We start from the raw sequence: 19,685 nt of genomic DNA, 5'->3' as shown, positions 1-19,685 counted from the left end.
ACAGTATCTTAAGTGTTTGATGAAGATCACTGTGATTTTGCTGATTCTTTTTTATGGAAAATAAGGCCTCACCCAATATTTGTCTTTCTTTTTCTTTTTTTAGCTTATGTAAAACTCTGTTTAGTCAGGTTTGTAGAAGCCCCTGGCATTGAATACTGGAATCACATATTATTTTTGTATGTTTGAGGTGGTTTTAGTAGAGCTTCAGCACTGCAGGTAGAATGCTCTAGGTGTGTTGGCAGAAGTGCTTTCATACAGGAAATTAGGTCCTTGTGAAAAGCCTGGGAGGGGCGGGAAAGTCAGTCCCAGATCACAGCAGAATTGATGCGTCAGGGAGCTTCACGCCCAAAGGCTGTCCTTGGGCTGTTGGGTGTCAGGAAGCAACAAGCTAGCTGTGACCCTGGGATTAGAAAGCCGCAGCTGCCCTCCTACACGTACCAGCTGGTACTGAAGTGTGGGGTCTTCCTGCCATCCATGAAAACTGGTCCTTCTCACCCAGGACTCGACTGGATATCAGACATTCTACCGTCTGGTTTTCTTGCAGAAAAACAGTGAGAAAGGCAGGAAGATAGTCTCCACCTCACTTTGGCTTTCAGGTATTGATTGCATAAGTGAAAGTTGGTCAGTTGTCTGACTCTTTGTGACCCCATGGACTGTATAGTCCATGGAATTCTCCAGGCCAGAATACTGGAGTGGGTAACCTTTCGCAGGTCTCCTCCATTGCAGGTGGATTCTTTACCATCTGAGCCACCAGGGAAGCCCAAGAATACTGGAGTGGGTAGCCTATTCCTTCTCTAGCGGATCTTTCTGACCCAGGAATCGAACTGGGGTCTCCTGCAATGCAGGCGGAGTATTTACCAAGTCAGCTGTTGATTGCATGAGTGCATCTAATTGGTAGAAACTCATTCTCATTCAAAAGTCTGACTGCAAAGGAATCTGAGAAATAAAGCTTTTTTAGCTCTCTGTCCTCTGGCCCACCAGAATTTGGGTCGAGTGGCCGTGGTGTAAGCAAATAATACTGTCTCCATGGCTTCTGTCTCAGCTGGTCTCAGAGTGAGCAGCGCACCCACAGCCTGACCTGGGAAAACGAGCCCAGCCTGGCAGACAGCTTAGCGCCTTGCCTTCGCTCTCTGTGTCCCTGGGCCTGGGGCCTGGCTCTCCTCACACACTCTCCCCTCCTCCCCACTCTGCTCACTGATCCATCGGCCTGCGCCTCGGCAGCTCGCGGGCTGTGTGACCTGCTGTCTGGCTTCCTGAAGGTGGAGTCTCCGCGTCATCATCCAGGAGTCCGGGGCTGTGTCCCCCTGTGGGGGTTTAGTCCTGGAGGCAGCAGGCTGTGGGGCCAGCAGTGGGCTCTTCTCCACGGCCAGGAGGGGGCAGGCTCACCAGGAGGGAAGTATGGTGTGTGTGCGTGATATTTTTTAACGCACGACCGAGGGGAGCATTAAATAGCCGACAGAGGAGGTGGTTCGCTGTGGACAGGAGAAGGAAGCATCAGGAAGACTGTGGCGCAGTTGATGAGGAGGGAGACTGAAAGGGTCTCAAGTGGGAGCGACAACAGGTGAAGTCTTTGGCCGAGAGTGAGGACAGCGGGGTATTGGGGGAGGTTGAAGAGTGTTCTCTGCACAGCCTACTGGCTAATAGTACTTTATAGTAATTTAAAACGTGTTTTAAACTGAGCTGGCTCCTCACTGATGAGTGTTTGCTTTCTAACTCTCGTGGTTTCAGTCTCGCTGTCAGAGCTCTGTGCGCGCACTCTTACTTGCTGAGGGTGGATCTCTGTGGAAGGCGTCCTTGAGTGCCGCCGGGTGGGTGGGCAGGCGGGCGGGTGGGCGAGGCCGCCTTGCCTCCCCCCGTGGGCACCCAGCCTGTCCCTGAAGAGCCTGTTCATGAAAAGTTTTATTAAATGCACATGGTGCAAATTTATCACACTTTCCTCCTGCGTTTTGCCACACGCACTAAATTGAACATGTTAAGTATGCTGTTGGTCGTTACTAGGCTTTTTCGATTTGCTCCTTCCTTTGGGGGCGGGATTGTCTGTCGCTGTCACCTGTTTCTCATGAGCAGTTGTTGAGTCGTTCCAGGCAATATTCATTCCTCAGAGTTCTGTGCAAGCCACTCCGTTCACCCCTACATGCTCTAAGTCCATGGGTAAGTGATAGTTAAGCACTTTGCACAGATTTCCAGTGTCTCATCTACATTTTTTTGTAACTGAAATTATAGAAAGTTTAGAGATAGAAGAGTCCTTTCAGATATCTGGTCTAATCTCCTATTAGAGATTAATTAACTAATTAATTAATAGATTAAATGCTTTGCATCAAGCTGTAAACAGGGAGAGGATAATGACAGTGAACCACAGTTTCTACTTTGTGAGGCCGGAGTAGCAGATGGTCTTTTAGACAACTGGAATGTGTTACTTACCCTTGACGTTTACATAAGGTATTGCGCAGATTTTCAGCTTTTTTTCATTCTCTTTAAATTCAGCTGTTGTACATAATGAGAAGGGAAATGAATTCTGGGTTTTTATGCTTAAACAAACTATATCCGTGTAATGGCAGAATATTGAGAAAAAAAATAATAAAATATGAGGAATGATTGCGTATTATATATTTACTCAGCCAGTTTATTTGAACATAGATTTGGCAATAGCAGTAATGCAGGCTTACTTTAAAACTTGGAGTGCTGCTTGTTGTATTAAAAGCACATGTTATCTCATGGAATCTGTCAAGAATAGTTTAAAAGGGAGGTAGTTGTAAATATTGAATCTCTTTCTGCTTGAGAGAAATTTTGCACAGAGAAACTACTAGAATATTTATAAAAACGTGAACAAAAGAGGACTTCCCTGGTGGAACAGTGGATAAGAATCCCCCTGCGAATGCAGGGGACACAGTTTGATCCCTGGTCTGGGAAGATTCCACAGGCCGCAGAGCAGACGAGCCCTTAGGCCACAGCTCCTGAGCCCACGGTCTAGAGCCCGTGACCGCAGCTTGAGGGGCGCATGTGCTCACCTGCTGAAGCCCGGGGCCTGGGACCTGTGCTCACAGCAGGCGAGGCCTCTGCTCTGCGCCACCAGAGAGAGCCTGCACGCAGCGATGAAGACCTAGCCCAGCCAAAAATAAACAAAAAAATCAAGGAAAGCGGTGACACGCTTGCTCAAACTTCTGAACTTCTAAGCTGAGTTTCTGAATGATGCTCAATCACCTGAACAAAGTGAGAAATAGGGTTGACAAGGCTTAAACTTAAGGACAGTCTGATGAAGCAAGGATCTAAACTTAAGCTTCGTTTCATTTTCTCCTTTTATCTTATACTGTCCTGATGACCAGTGGAGCCTTGAATGACTATCACAGTTTAACTTCTTTGCCAAAGTACATTAGCATTTGAAAAACATCATGGGAATGCTGTATTTGTAGATTTTTTAGTTCTCTAAGAATCTTCTTAGTTTTTTAGTGTCTATGATATTTGAGTTTATTTACATATTTATTCTTCTAAGGGATTCCTGTCCACAGTAGTAGATATTATGGTCATCTGAGTTAAATTCACCCATTCCAGTCCATTTTAGTTTGCTGATTCCTAAAATGTCGACGTTCACTCTTGCCATCTCCTGTTTGACCACTTCCAATTTGCTTTGATTCATGCACCTAACGTTACAGGTTCCTATGCAATATTACTCTTTAGAGCATCAGACTTTGCTTCCATCACCAGTCACATCCACAGCTGGGTGTTGTTTTTGCTTTTGCTCCATCTCTTCATTCTTTCTGGAGTTATTTCTTCACTGATCTCTAGTAGCATATTGGGCACCTACCGACCTGGGGAGTTCACCTTTCAGTGTCCTATCTTTTTGCCTTTTTGTACTGCTTATGGGGTTCTCTAGGCAAGAATACTGAGGTGGTTTGCCATTCCCTCTCCAGTGGACCAAGTTTTGTCAGAATTTTCCACTATGACCCGTCCGTCTTAGGTGGCCTTACACGGCATGGCTCATAGTTTCATTGAGTTAGACAAGGCTGTGGTCCATGTGATCAGATTGGTTTTTTTCTGTGATTGTGGTTTTCAGTCTGTCTGCCCTCAGATGGAGAAGGATAAGAGGCTTATGGAAGCTTCCTAAAAGGGGAGACACTGACTGAGGGGAAAACTGGTCTTGTTTGATGGGCCAGGCTCAGTAAATCTTTAATCCAATTTTCTCTTGATGGGTAGGGCTGTGTTCCCTCCCTGTTGTTTGACCTGAGACCAAACTGTGGTGGAGGTGATGACAACAGTGGTGGTCTTCTTCACAAGGTCCCCTGCACGCACTGGGGCACTCAGTGCCCCCAACCCTGCGGCAGGCCACCGCCAGCCCACACCTCTGCCAGACACTCCTGGACACTGACAGGCAAGCCTGGCTCAACTCTTGAGGGGTCACTGCTCCTTTCTCCTGGGTCCTGGTGTGCACACAAGGTTTTGTTTGTGCCCTCCAAGAATCTGTTTCCCTAGTCCTGTGTAAGTTCTGTAATCAAATCCCGCTGGCCTCCAGAGTCAAATTCCCTGGGAGTTCTCGGTCCCTTTGCCAGATCCCCAGGTTGGGAAATCTGTTGTGGGTCCTAGAAATGTCTTAACAGTGTGAGAATTTCTTTGGTATAATTGTTCTGCAGTTTGTGGGGTGTCTGCTTGGCAGCTCTATGGTGGGGTTATTGGTTACTCCAAGAGGGCTTAGCCACATGCTGTGTGACCTAGGTCTGCTGCACCCAGAGCCCTTGGCCCTGTGGCAGGCCACTGCTGACCCATACCTCCACAGTGTGAAATGCAGTACTTGGATGCAATATCAAAAATGACAGAAAGATCTCTGTTGGTTTCCAAGGCAAACCATTCAGTATCATAGTAATCCAAGTCTATGCCCCAACCAGTAATGCTGAAGAAGCTGAAATTGAACGCTTCTATGAAGACCTTTAAGACCTTCTAGAATACTCAGAAAAGATGTCCTTTTCATCATAGGGGACTGGAATGCAAAAGTAGGAAGTTAAGAGATACCTGAAGTAACAGGCAAGTTTGGCCTTGGAGTACAAAATGAAGCAGGGCAAAGGCTAACAGAGTTTTGCCAAGAGAATGCACTGGTCATAGCAAACACCCTCTTCCAACAACACAAGAGACCTATCTACACATGGACATCACCAGATGGTCAACACCGAAATCAGATTGATTATATTCTTTGCAGCCAAAGTTGGAGAAGCTCTATACAGTCAGCAAAAACAAGACCGTAAGCTGACTGTGGCTCAGATCATGAACTCCTTAGTACCAAATTCAGACTTAAATTGAAGAAAGTAGGGAAAACCACTAGACCATTCAAGTATGACCTAAATCAAATCCCTTATGATTATACAGTGGAAGTGAGAAATAGATTCAAGGGATTAGATCTGATAGATAGAGTGCCTAAAGAACTGTGGTCAGAGGTTCGTGACACTGCACAGAAGATGATGATCAAGACCATCACGAGGAAAAAGAAATGTAAAAAGGCAAAATGGTTGAGGAGGCCTTACAAATAGCTGAGTAAAGTAGAGAAGCTAAAGGCAAAGGAGAAAAGGAAAGATATATCCATTTGAATGCAGAGTAGAGATAAGAAAGCCTTCCTTAGAGATCAAGGCAAAGAAATAGAGGAAAGCAATAGAATAGGAAAGACTAGAGATCTCTTCAAGAAAATGAGAGATACCAAGGGAACATTTCATGCAAAGATGGGCACAATACAGGACAGAAATGGGATGGGCTAATAGAAGCGGAAGAGATTAAGAAGAGGTGACAAGAATACACAGAACTATTTTAAAAAGATCTTAATGACCTAGATTACCATGATGCTGTGATCACTCACCTAGAGCCAGACATCCTGGAATGCAAAGTCCCTTGGGATTTAGGAAGCATCACTACAAACAAAGCTAGTGGATGTGGTGGAATTCCAGTGAAGCCATTTCAAATCCTAAAAGATGATGCTGTGAAAGTGCTACACTCAGTATGCCAGCAAGTTTGGAAAACTCAGCAGTGGCCACAGGACTCGAAAAGGTCAGTTTTCATTCCAATCCCAAAGAAGGGCAATGCCAAAGAATGTTCTTACTACCGCACAATTATACTACTCTCACATGCTAGCAAAGTAATGCTGAAAATTCTCCAAGCCAGCCTTTAACAATATGTGAACCATGAACTTCCAGATGTTCAAGCTGGATTTAGAAAAGGCAGAGATCCCATTGCCAACATCTGTTGGATCATCAAAAAAGCAAGAGAGTTCCAGAAAAACATCTGCTACTGCTTTATTGATTATGTTAAAGCTTTTAACTGTGTGGATCACAACAAACTGTGGAAAATTCTTCAAGAGATGGGAATACCAGAGCACCTGACCTGCTTCCTGAGAAATCTGTATGCAGGTCAAGAAGCAACAGTTAGAACCTGGGCATGGAACAACAGACTGGTTCCAAATTGGCAAAGGAGTAGGTCAAGGCTGTATATTGTCACCCTGCTTATTTAACTTCTATGCAGAGTACATCATGCAAGATTGTGGGCTGGATGAAGTGCAAGCTGGAATCAGGATTGCCAGGAGAAATATTAATAACCTCAAATATGTAGAAATTACCACCCTTACAGCAGAAAGCAAAGAGGAACTAAAGAGCCTCTTGATGAAATTGAAAGAGGAGAATGAAAAAGTTGATTTAAAACTCAGCATTTAGAAAACTAACATCATGGCATCTGGTCACATGGCAAATAGATGGGGAAACAATGGAAACAGTGACAGACTTTCATTTCTTGGACTCCAAAATCACTGCAGATGATGACTGTAGCCATGAAATTAAGACACTTGCTCCTTGGAAGAAAAGCTATGACCAAGCTAGACGGCATATTAAAAAGCAGAGACATTACTTTGCTGACAAAGGTATATATAGTCAAAGTTATGGTTTTTCCAGTAGTCATGTATGGGTGTGAGGGTTGGACTATAAAGAAAGCTGAGTGCCGAAGAATTGATGCTTTTGAACTGTGGTATTGGAGAAGACTCTTGAGAGTCCGTTGGCCTGCAAGGAGATCCAGCCAGTCCATCCTAAAGGAAATCAGTCCTGAATATTCACTGGTAGGACTGATGTTGAAGCTGAAACTCTACTACTTTGGTCACTTGATGTGAAGAACTGACTCATTGGGAAAGACCCTGATTTGGGAAAGATTGAGGGCTGGAGGAGAAGGGGATGACAGAAGACGAGATGGTTGAATGACATCATCAACTCAGTGGACTTGAGTTTGAGTAAGCTCTGGGTTTGGTGATGGACAGGGAAGCCTGGCGTGCTGTAGTCCATGGGGTCACAGACAGTTGGATATGACTGAGCAACTGAACTGAACATATTTATTGCCTTTTCCTAAGTGTAATATAAATATAATAAAAATGATGTAGTTATGTATTTCCTAACTTTTGGGCTCTCCATTGAAATCAGCTCTCTCATCGCTGTCTCTGGGGTTTCTTTTCTTTTCCTTCCTTCTTCCCTCTCTCTCTCCCTTCCCTCCCCGCTCCCCTGTTTCTTCCTTGTGGTGGGAGTGTTTAAACTTTTAAGCCTCAGTGTCTCCACATGTCAGATGATGATGCCTGAGTCAGGGAGTTGTGAGGATTAAGTGAGCTTGTGAAGTGTCCTGCACAGAGTAAGGACTTGAAAATTATGTTAGGTCTTTTTGTTTTTAGCACTCAGTCATTTTTACGACTTTGAAGGAAGCATTTGTGAATTGTGTTTTGTCTGGTAAACAGTGAAATTGAGCAGAGCCTGGGACTACAACCACTCAAGAATACTTTTTGGAAGACTCAGGAAAAGAAGGTAGTGATGTTTCTTTCTAGTTTTTACCCTTTGTCTGCTGGTCTCCTAGAGCAGGCGTAGGTCAGGAGCTCTCCCTGCCCTGTCTTGCAGGAGCCTCCACTCTAAGGGGATTGGCAGACTCTGAGCACAGAGAGTCCCTTGGACTGCAAGGAGATCCAGCCAGTCCATCCTAAAGGAAACCAACACCGAGTGTTCATTGGAAGAACTGATGTTGAAACTGAAGCTCCAGTACTTTGGCCACCTGATGCAAAGAGCTGACTCACTGGAAAAGACCTTGATGCTGGCAAAGATTGAAGGTGGGAGGAAGGGGGACGACAGAAGTTGAGATGGTTGGACGGCATCACCGACTCAGTGGACATGAGTTTGGGTAAACTCCGGGAGTTGGTGAACAGGGAATCCTGGCGTGCTGCGGTCCATGGGGGCACAGACATTTGGACACACCTTAGCAACTGACCAGCAGCAAGAAGCAGCACAGAGTGGAGGGCCTGCCTCAGGGAGCCAGGAAGGGAGAGCAGAGCAGAGCAGGGAGGGGAGCGCTGTCAGTCTGGGGAGGGAGGGGCGTCTAGGGAGGGGGTTGGGGTCCGGGTCGCAGGGGTGCTGATGCCCTGGGCCTCATCTGCCCCGGGAGGCCTGCCCTGCGGCGGTGCCTGAGGCCACGGCACTGGCCAGTGGGCTCAGGATTGAGGTGGGGACTCAGGGAGGAGGTGGGGTGGGGAGCCCCAGAGGGGCTTCAGGAGGGCAGTGGTCGCGGCCCTGGGGCCCACCCGGGGCTGCACAGGGTGTTTGGACCTGGGTTGGGAAGGCTGTTCCTCCAGCTCTGGGAGGGAGTCTGAAGCCCACCCCGCTGCCCTGTGGGCCTCACCGTCCGGGCGCCTGGGCCATTCTCAGTGCCTTTGCTGAATCTGTTGCTGGTTTCGTTTTTTGTGTCAGGTTTACTTTCGAATCAAATGCTTTGTTTTCACATGGATTCTGACAACTTTAGGAGGAGAATTATTTGCAACTTATTTTGCAACCCGTGGGATAGTGTAAATACACGTGTAAATGGCCTTGAAGCTAAGGCTTGGTTGCCATTTCATTTGCCAGGGTTATTTTGTTACATTTGAGGAGTTTTAGTTAACTGATAAACTGATGACATTGACAGAAACTTTCCTGGAGAGACCTGTTGATTTTTGAAAAATATACATTTCTTTTAACACATTTTTACTCTTATGCCTGGGCTTCCCTCGTGGCTCAGAGGTTAAAGCATCTGCCTCTAATGCGGGAGACCCGGGTTCGATCCCTGGGTTGGGGAAGATCCCCTGGAGAAGGAAATGGCAACCCACTTCAGTATTCTTGCCTGGCGAATCCCATGGTCACAGGAGCCTGGCGGGCTACAGTCTACGGGGTCGCAAAGAGTCGGACCCGACTGAGCAACTTCACTTCACTTCACTTCACTCTTACTCCAAGGAATACTATTCCTTCTGTGGAAGTGAATATACCAAGTGTCTTTGAGTTCAGTACATGTGGACATTGAAATTGCCATTGTGTGGTATTTGTGGCACCTCTCTGCCCTCTGCTGGTGAAAATGTACTGTTGTGCTGAACTCTGTGGCCTCAGTCACGTTATTATTTATTTCTTTGAATGAAATAATACCCTATATTGAGAGTGGCCAGAAAAAACTCACATTTGGGGACAAACGTCTTTATTGTTTGGAGGGACCCTGTTCTCCTTATGGAAGTCGGGTACAATGAATTACTCTGCCTCAAAGGCCTGTAGTGCCATGGGTGAGAAATAGAGCTCCTCTATCCGCAGTACTGATGAGTATGCTTCTTATCATTTAATTGCTTTCTTTCGGCTGTGCTGGGTCTTCGCTGCTGTTCACGCTTTCCCCTGTTGTGGCGAGCGGGGGCTGCTCTAGGTGTGGTGCGGGCCTCCCAGTGCAGAGCGCAGGGGCCCGGCCCAGCTCAGGGGTCGTGGGGCGCGGGCTCCAGGGTCGTGGGGCGCGGGCTCAGTGTGAATCATGCTTAATGTATGTTTTATTAAGGAGTGGAGTTTTATGGTATGTGTGTCCCATAGTTTGTATAATCAGTCACACTTTGAAGGGACCTTTAGGCTGTTTGTAGTTTTGACTCTTACAGATAATGCCGTACATCTGTGTAAGTTTCCATTTCTCTGGCGAGTGCTCAGTGGTGCAGTTGGTGAGTTGTATGGTTATGGCACGTTTGACTCATTGCAGAACTGGCAGACTTTTCCAAAATGGCTGTGTCATGCCGCACCCGTACCAGCAGCGTGTGAGCGGCCTGCATCTCCACCTCTCCGTCCGCATGTGGCGTTGCTGCTTTTTGTTGTTTCCGTCTTAGCCATTCTGTTCGGGGTGTAGCGATGGTGGCGGTGGTCCTGGTTTGCGTGTCCCTCGTGGCTAATGATGTTGCACAGCTTTTCACATGCTTATTTGCCACTTGTGTATCCACCAGTGAACTATCTGCTCATGTCTTTCATTTTCTAATTTAATTTTTTTTTTTACTGTTGACTTTTAAAAAATAGACTTTTTAGAATAGTTTTAGGTTCACAGCAAAACTGAGTAGGAGATAAAGATTTTTCCATGTGCTTGAAGAAATGGTGGACAAGAGGTCAGGTGAATGTGCAGATGAGGCAAAACTTCGTCGCCCAATTTGTTCAACTTTTGAAGTTTCGGTTGTTCTGAACGTCATCGTGGAGGAGAATTGGGCCCATTCTGTTGAACAATGCTGGCTGCAGACTTCACAGTTTTCAGTGTATCTCATTGGTTTGCTCAGCATACTTCTGAGATGTAACGGTTTCTCTGGGATTCAGAAAGCTGTGGTGTATCAGGCGGGCAGCGATCGCCCAGCAGTGGCCATGACCTTTCTTCGGTGCAAGTTTGGCTTCGGGAAGTGCTCTGGGGCTTCGTCTCAGTCCAGCCACTGAGCTCGTTGTCGTTGGTCGTTGTAAAAAGTCCACTTTTTGTCGCCCGTCACAGTCTGATCGAGAAATGGTTCATTGTTGTTGCATAAAATAAGAGAAAAGGACACTTCAGAACAATGGTTTTTTGGGTTTGTGGTCAGCTTGTTGAGGCACCCGCTTGTCGAGGTTTTTCTCCTTTACAATTTGCTTCAAAAGCTGAATGACCGTAGAATGGCAGGCATCGAGTTCTTCGGCAGCTTCTGGTGTGGTGGTGAGAGAATCAGCTTCGGTAAGCTTGTCGGTTGGTGTCAGCTCTCGATGAGTGGCCACTGCGCCCATCTTCAAGGCTCTTGTCTTCTTTACAAAACTTGAACCATCACTGCTCTGTACGTTCTTTAGCAGTTCTGGGCCACATGCATTGTTGAAGTTGCTAGTTGTCTCTGATGCTTTATAACCCATTTTGAACTCGAATAAGAAAATCACTTGAATTTGTTTATTGACTAACATTATTTCCCTAAGTCTAAAATAAATATACACAGCAAGTAATAAGTCATTAGCAAAAAACATAAAGGGATAAATGTGCATTAAAATGTATACAACATAACTACATTTATTTAAGAATATATTCCAATATCAAGTGACAAAGTTCAGCAGTGAAAAACCTCAATTACTTTTGCACAACCTAATAAATATTTCTAAAATTTCAATTTCTGATTGTTGTTGGAATATAGAAATAAAAGTTTTTTTCCCCCCATATTTATCTTATATCCCACATCCTTGCTAAACCTCACATACTTGTTTTAGTAGCTTTTTATAGGTTCTGTTAGATCTCCTATCTAGATGATTGTCATCCTCAAGTAAAGACAGTTTTTACTTCCTCTGTAATTTTGTTGCCTTAATTTTCCTTTTCTTATTTCACTAGCTGGAACCTTCAGTATAATAGAAATGGAGGGAATGGACTTGCTTGTCTTGTTCATGATGTTCCATTAAATGTGAGAGTGTTCAGACTTTCACCCCTAAGTATGATATTAGCTTTTCATTTTCCATAGATGTTTTTAATCAATGAGGAAATTTCCTTCTTGCCTAGTTTGCTGAAGTTTTTTAAAAAATCAGAAATGGATGTTAGATTTTATCATGTGCTTTTTCTGCACTTACTGAGATCATAATAGTTTTTTCTTTTATATTTATTTAACAGAATTATATTGATTTTTACCATAATTACAGCAAACTATAAACTAGTAAATTATAAATCATTGATTTTACATGTTAACCTAACCTTATATTTCTGGGCCCCATCCCTTTTGGTCTTGATCTATTATCTTTTTCATATATTCCAGAATTTTAATTGATAAAGTTTTGTTGAGAATTTTTGCAAATATTCATGCAGAGTGTTTATCTGCAAGTTTCATTTATTCTGATGCCCTCCGGTTTTGCTGTCAGGGTTATGTTGGCTTCATAGAATCAGTTGGGAAATAGTACCCCTTCACCCCCTTTTCCCCAGTTTCCTGAAGAGTTTACATAGGATTTGTATCATTCGTTAACTATTTGGGAGATTTCCCCAGTGAAGCTCTCTGGTTCTGGAACTTTTTGCCGTTGTGGTTGCTGTTGGAAGATTTTCAATTGTTGATCAGTTTCCTTGATAAGTAGAGCTGTTTGAATTATCTTTTTGTAGAGAAAGAGCTCATTTATGTCTTTCAAGGAATTGGTGAACTTAATAGCACAAAGTTGCTCATAATAGGCCTTTGTTTCTAATATCTGTAAGATCTGTAATAACATCACCTCCCTCATTGCTGATATTGGTCATTAGTGCTTTCTCTTATTTCTAATCAGTTTCTCTAGAGGTTTATTAATTTTACTAATATCCTCAAATAATCATCTTTGCTTTCATTGCTTTTCTTTGTTGTTTTTCTATTTTCCATTTCACTGTTTTCTGTCCTAATCTTTATGTCACTTTTGTTTTTCAAAGATATTTAGCCAGGTAAACAGTTGTGGGAAGTATTTTACTTGCAGTACTTTTAAGAGGTTTCATTGTCTTCTAGTTTGCATTGCCTCAGGTTAGAAATCTGTCCTCATTGTATTTGTTTGTTTGTACATAATGTGTTTTTTTCCCTCCTCTGGTTTTAAGATTTTTCTTTTCATTCCTAGTTTTAAGCAGTTATACTATGATGTACCTTTGAGTGACTTTTTTTGAAGTTTCTTGTGTTTGGGGTTCTTCGAGCTTCTTGGTTCTGCACATTTATAGTTTTCACAAAATTTGAGCATATTTCTTCAGTCATTTCTTTAACCTTTTTTAATTTTTCCCGTTAGCTTCCTTTCTTAATTCAGGAATTCTGATTTAATTAGTGGCACTGCCCTGGTGGTCCAGTTGTTAACAATCTGCCTTGCGGTGCAGGGGACACAGGTTTGATCCCTGGTTGGGGAACTAAGATCCCATGTGCCCCAGAGCAGCTAAGCCTGCGCCACAGTTACCGAGCGCGCGCGCCACAGCTGGTGACTCTGGGTGCTGCAGGAGAAGATCCCCCGTGACGCAGTGAAGGTCCATTGTGCCACAATTAAGATGCGAGGCAGCCAAATGAATAATATTAAAAAAAAAGTTAATTAGGCTGTTGAAATTGTTGCATAGCCTATAATGTGGGTTTCTTTTTTTTTTTATTTTTGTTTCATTTTGGATAGATACTATTGCTTTATCTTCAGATTTTTTAGTTTTTATTTTTCTTTGCTTTCTAATCTCTTAATTCCAGTGTATTTTTTATGTCAGGGATTAAAGTTTGCAACGGTACCTGTGTGTGTGTATGTACATGAATATATATTTCTCTCCCTATCCAATTCCATGCCTCTACTTAATTTGTTCATTCTTTTCTCTAACTTCTTGGATGTATGGAAATCATGGGTATTTTAATAATAATGTTTTTAATGTCTTTGCCTACTAATCCTATCATTAGTAATTTAGCAGTCTGTTTCAACTGATTGACTTTTCTCCTGCCTGTAGAGAGTATTTTCTTGCTTCTTAGCCTGCCTAATAATTTTTTATTGGATGTTAGATTCTGTGAATTTTGCCTTTTGATTTTGGATTCAGTTATCTGGAAATAGTCAATCCTTTCAGATCTTGCTTTTATTGTGTTTTTAGGAGAAGCTAGAGGAACATTTACTCTAGAGTTAGTTTTTCCAATGGGTAAGGCAAGATTCTTCTGAAATCCACGTCTAATGCTCCATGAGTGTTGAGGTCTTTGGTCTGGTGGCTGGGCACAGACCTGATTCCTGTTGTGAGCTTTACAGTTATTCCCTCTGCCTTGTTGCTTCTAGTTGTTCTGGGGTGTTCTTTCTTTGCCCTCTGGTTTCCTCACGTTTGTATGTTAATAGTGCTTGGCTGCCTACTTGAAGGTGGCCTTTTACAGACCTGGGGTGTCCTCTGTGCATCCCTCCTCTTCTGCTCTCTGCCTTGGAAAGTCTAGTAACCGTGGTCTCTGGCTTCCTAGCGCCATCATCTCCATAGGGAGACCCCCCGGGCGGCTCCTGGGTTTGGCGTGGCGGGGACTCTCCCCAGGCGGGACTCATGGTCTTCAGTCTCTCGGTTCCCAGTCTCTTCAGGAATGTTGTCTTACATAGTTTGTCTGGTTTTTTAAGGCTTTTTAAAAATCAGGGTAAATTCAGCAGCAATTCCTTCATGTTGGCTAGAAACGGAACTCAGTATAGTACTTTATTAGCAAAGGGGCAGGGAAAGAAAAATACTTTTTAAACTTTAGTTTCTTTTTACTGAAACTAACTTTCCCTAGGCTTCTTGGAGAGAATAGTTGTACTGAGTTTGTTTTCATGTAAAACTTAGAGCTCCTGGCACAGCACAGGAGGAGATGGCCGAGCTGCTGTCGCAGCTGCCCTGCAGCCCCAGGGCCCGTTGCAGGCCGGCCTTGCTGACTGGCCATGCCACAGAGCCATCTGCCCAGCCAGTCCTTGTCCCCTGCAGGCTGACTGAATGTGTAGAGGAAGTCCCCTATGATGAGCTCTCAGATACAAATTTGGTGTTACGTTGCTGACTGCTGATATCACAGATTTTTGTCAAATCAAATTAAAACGTGATTATACTCTGCAGCATATTATTAAATATTTCACATTTCAGAGGTCATCTCATTCTATTTTGTACTATTGAAAACATCTGTGTATGTCATTAGAGCATGCAGTTCTCAGATGGGTACAGACTTTGGCTTAGTCTTTGCATTGATTCTTCATGCTAAAAATGCAAACAAGACTAATATGTTCCATAGTGATATTTGCTGAAATCTTGATACATCAGTGTTTCATTGGTTTATTACTGATACCAAAGACATTAAGTGGGCTTAATCAGCCATCTGCATTATTTGTGAACTTGAAAGACAAGAAAGTAGGTGAACTTCACAGCTAACTCTGAACATCATGTTAGACAACAGTTTCTGCTTTCCCCATATCAAGGTTTTTTGTTTAATATGTAAAATATAAAGACACTATTAAAATTCATTTTTTCACTTAATGTTGAAAGTTTGTGTTAATTGAGCTGGTATCGGAAGAAGGTGAAGAAAAAGCAGGTTATTTTTTGTCCCTATGTAGTTAACAGATAATAATAGCAAACTGAATAACTGAGTATTCATTATGCCTCTTCTTAAGCTGTGATTTCATTCATTTCACTGGCCTGTTCATGACTGTCCCTTGAGTCCTTGTTGCTAACAGCATAGCATCGCATGTAGGAGCCCAGACTCTGCAGTGCCTTCAGCCTGTATTTTCGCTGTTGCTCTCACCCTTTGTATTTTGTTAGATGGTGTTGACCAAAGCTCCTGTGTGCCTTCACTCTACTTGCGTGTGGTTTTTAATCCTGTTGGAATTGCGCCAGGGCCTTTGTGCTTTTTATTTTCTCCATCCAGGATGGTTTTTGCCAGGTATCTGCTTGTCTCCTTGTCTTGGGGCTCTGCTGAAATGCCACCTCATCAGTGTTGTGTTCCCTAGTGCTTGTATTGAAAATACCATCCTGTCTTTTTTCTAAGCGCTTGGTGTTCTCCGTACTTGCTAATTTTTTTATTTCTTCATAACCTTTATCATGGAGAAGGAAATGGCAACCCACTCCAGTGTTCTTGCCTGGAGAATCCCAGGGACGGGGGAGCTTGGCGGGCTGCCGTCTGTGGGGTCGCAGAGTCAGACATGACTGAAGCGACTTAGCAGCAGCAGCAGCAGCAACCTTTATCATAAGCTGACATCCTAAACATTTTCTGACTTCTTTGTGTCTCTCTCATGCTCCACTGGAACATGCGGTGTATGAAGGGAGGGACTTTCATCTGTTCTATTTTCCTACTGGATTCCCACCATCTAGAAAGTTTTTGGCATGTAATAAGCATTCAGCACGTTTTTGATGACAGTGAGTTAATGAGTGAGTGACTGAACGATTAGCCATCTGAGTCTCTCCTCGCCTGAGTCTCACCCATCTTCCCAAGCCCACTCCAGGTTACACTCATGGCACATTCATGAAGCCGCCTCCAGCTGTTTTCCCTCATCTGATCTTCTACTCCTTTGAGCTTGTGGCATTTTCATATTAGTATAAGAGAGAATTTTGTAATAGATATAAATGCATGTGATTGGTGTAGGCTCTAGGATGGTAAGATTTGACCACTTGAGATGTTTAAGGAGTGACAAGACGGCCTTGTCCGTAAACGGGGCTGAAGGTGACGTGTGCCAGGTGCTGTAATTTCAGGGCACCCTAAAGGGTGTGGGGGAAATTGCCCTGTGCAGTAGTTTTGGAAACTGGCGTTTGCAGGGGCTGCCTTACTTGCCTGTGGCTCTGTACCTTACTGTCCTGGCAGTCCAGATGCAGCTCTTGGTGCAGCAGAGCCGTGAGGCTGCCTCAGTGACTGTTCCGTGACCCTGGCCCACTGCAGTGGCGTGTGGTGTGGCGGTTTAGCCCGTTTACCAAGGAGTGAAGGCCGGGGTGGCAAGGAGTGGCAGCGCTTGGTTAGGGCGAGAGAAAACTTAAGAAGTTTTGGATAATGGTGCAGTTAGAAACACCCAAAGGGAAACAGAGGCGCCGAGATTCTGATTCTGTTCGGCTCTTGGCCTGGTGTTAGGTCAAGATTTTGGCAACAGCGTTGGTGGATCTTATTTTGATTTCTTTTAAGAAACGTTTATTGTTGGGGTTTATTGCTTTAGTTTTTGTCTTAATATGATTCAGGTGATCTTACTTTAAAATTAAATGAAAAATCTTAACCTTTAGGCCAGTCTTCAATACCTAGCATATTTAATTGGGTTATAAGTTAATGAAGAATTAATACTTATCAGGATCTGACTGTGTGTCAGATACTGTGTTTCACACAGATACTGTGTTTCATGCAGATTATCTCACTTGATGTTTCCTACCTATGACTGTTTACCATCTATTTTCAGCACCTTTTCACTGATAGGGTAGCCAAAGCAGTGTACTGCTACTTTGTTTGCTTTTCTGTACACTAAGTATTTTCATAATGAAAATTAAAAAATTGTATAACCCTGTTTTATTTAATGCTTTTGTATTAATAGACAAAGGGGAAAAGTTTGCCATACTGCCAGATGGCGCCCACTGTTAATTAAGATTAAGATGCCTACACCGTCCTCTGAATTATTTTATGTTGGGAGTATTGTTAGAATTTTGGCATGAATGAATAATAATAAAGGACTGTAGATTTCGGGAATGAGAGAAAAAGTGGAATAGTTGAGTTGCTAATGTATAGGTGTAGGGCATATTCAGTAGATCAGGGTCCAATATGGGCTTCCCTGGTGGCTCAGACAGTAACGAATCTACCTGCCAAAAAAAAAAAAAAGAACCTGCCTGCAATGTGGGAGACCCGAGTTTGGTCCCTGGGTTGCGAAGATCCCCTGGAGAAGAAGGGAATGGCAACCCTCTCCAGTGTTGTTGCTTGGAGAATTCCACGGACAGAGCAGCCTGCAGTTCATGGGGTCACAAAGAGTTGGACACAACTGAGCAGCTGAGTGAAGTGAATGTTCAGTATAGTTTCTAGAGTTTAATCATTGGGAATTAGAATAATATTAGAATAAAACCGATGATTAGGAATCTTAACTGTGTATTTTACCAGATATATTTGTCTTTCCTTGTTCTGGGTTTTCCTGTGATCTTAGCAGTAGTTGGCTTTTATCAGCTGCTTTTGACATTAATAATTTCTTTTGTTATTAAGTTTTGATAACAGTAAATTTAGTTGTACTGGAATTTAGATTTATTAGATTTTGTTACATTTTTATCACATAAATGTGCAACATTTTGAGCTTGATTTTAATTTGACAAAACTTCATCTCTGAATGTGTCCATTTTTAGCCATTCTCTAGAATTTTTTGAAATTATCTATGGCAGAACATATGATTTATTATTTTGATAACAAAAGGATGTTGAACTTAAATTAGTAATACCAAATAAAAACTTATATTAAACATTTTTTAAGTTAAAGAAATGATAGTTTTTTTTCCTGGTTTTATTGTGAAACAGTTGGCATACACTGCTGTGTGAGTGTGAGTTGCGCAGCATGATGGTTTGTCTTACAGACACTGAGACGTGATTACCACAGTGAGTTTTGTTAACATCCGTCATCTCATACAGGAAAAGTCAATGTGCATGGAGGCGGTGTGCTTGTTTTCCCTTGCGGTGAAAACGCTTAATATACTCTTCAGCAGCGTTCCCATCATACAGCACTGTTAAGTATCGTCATCATGTTGTACGTTACATCCCTAGTGCTTTCTGTCTTACGGCTAAATGCTTCAGCCTTTTGACCACCTTCATCTATTTGTGTTGTTTATTGGGAAAAAGAAGCTATATGACTTGCCACTTGCTGATTTTCACAGAGCAGATTTTGTAAGAGAAATGACTAAAGCAGAGTATTTTATTATTGCTCCCTCCGCTCCACAAACTCTCTTTCTAATATTTCTGCTTTTTTCTTGGTCAGTGCTACTAGGGAAAATCAATATATACAGTCTTCTCCTATTTCAGTTTAAATTTCTTTGTTTAGTGATAAGCTGGGGATATTAGTGTGGCTCAGATGGTAAAGAATTTGCCTGCAATGCAGAAGACACCGCTTCAATCCCTGGGTTGGAAGATCCCTGGAGAAGAGAGTGGCAACCCACTCCAGTATTCTTGCCTGGAGAATTCCATGGACAGAGGAGCCTGGTGGGCAATAGTCCTTGGGGTCACAGAGATTCAGACACGACTGAAAGACTAACACTTTCAGCCTTACTTCACTTTTAAACTTGTAGGGAAGTTGCCCATAGGCCCAGATTAACCTTGTATTTCTGATAAGTCTGATCCATTTTTCTTAATGATTTGTTTTTTCACAAGGCTTTTGAGTTAGAGAGTTTTTTAATTTTGTCTCTGCTGTGGAATATATATCTAAATCTTTTTGAGGTTTTCAGAGAGTTTATGCTGGTAACTTAACTAGAAGCTAAAACCAAAAATATAATAATTAAGTGGTTAGGAGAAATCTTAAAAATATTTTGTAGTTAATGGAAATGAATCTAGCAAAAGATGGGGCTAGGGAAATAGGTGAAGCTGAAGTGCCTTGCTAGGTAATGTTTAGGGGAATTAAACTTTGTCTGCTGGGTTCATAAATCTGAGAGGCAGTGTTTGGGGTTAGGAAGCTGTTTCTGAGGACGTTATACAATGTAGCCCTCTGGGTGGTGCTTGGTGAGCTCTTGAACAGGGACAGAGGCCCGGCTGGGATGAGGTTAAAGTCGTGGATTTGAAAAATAACTGTGGGGAGTTCCCTGGTGTCTTAGTGGCTAGGATTCTAGGCTTTCACTGCTGTGGCCTGAGTTTAGTCCTGGTCGGGAAAAATCCTGCAAGTTGTGCAACGCAGCCAAAAAAAAAAAAAAAACTGCAGCAACAGAAAAACTAAAATGATTAAAACTTTTGTTTGATTGAATGGTTATGGAGGCTGAAAGCGAGGAGTAAGAATGACCTGTTTCTGAAGTCATCAGGTGGATAGCGTTGCT

General features: G+C 43.1%; 1 protein-coding gene across 2 annotated transcripts in view; it reads left to right on the top strand.

Annotated features, from left to right (window-relative positions):
• The window catches only part of SMAP1 (small ArfGAP 1), a 183,387-nt gene that overhangs the window by 21,477 nt on the left and 142,225 nt on the right, over nt 1-19,685 (top strand). For both annotated transcript variants that reach the window (XM_040261404.1, XM_040261403.1), the window contains exon 2: nt 9,369-9,376. In XM_040261404.1, coding sequence (XP_040117338.1) covers nt 9,369-9,376 — 8 coding nt within the window. The remainder of the gene's footprint in view (nt 1-9,368; nt 9,377-19,685) is intronic.

This window comes from Oryx dammah, unplaced genomic scaffold (assembly GCF_014754425.2).
Source record: "Oryx dammah isolate SB20612 unplaced genomic scaffold, SCBI_Odam_1.1 HiC_scaffold_19, whole genome shotgun sequence".
Lineage (NCBI taxonomy): Eukaryota > Metazoa > Chordata > Mammalia > Artiodactyla > Bovidae > Oryx > Oryx dammah.
The sequence above is the reverse complement of the archived record's forward strand: the minus strand, read 5'-3'. Positions and strand labels throughout refer to the sequence as shown.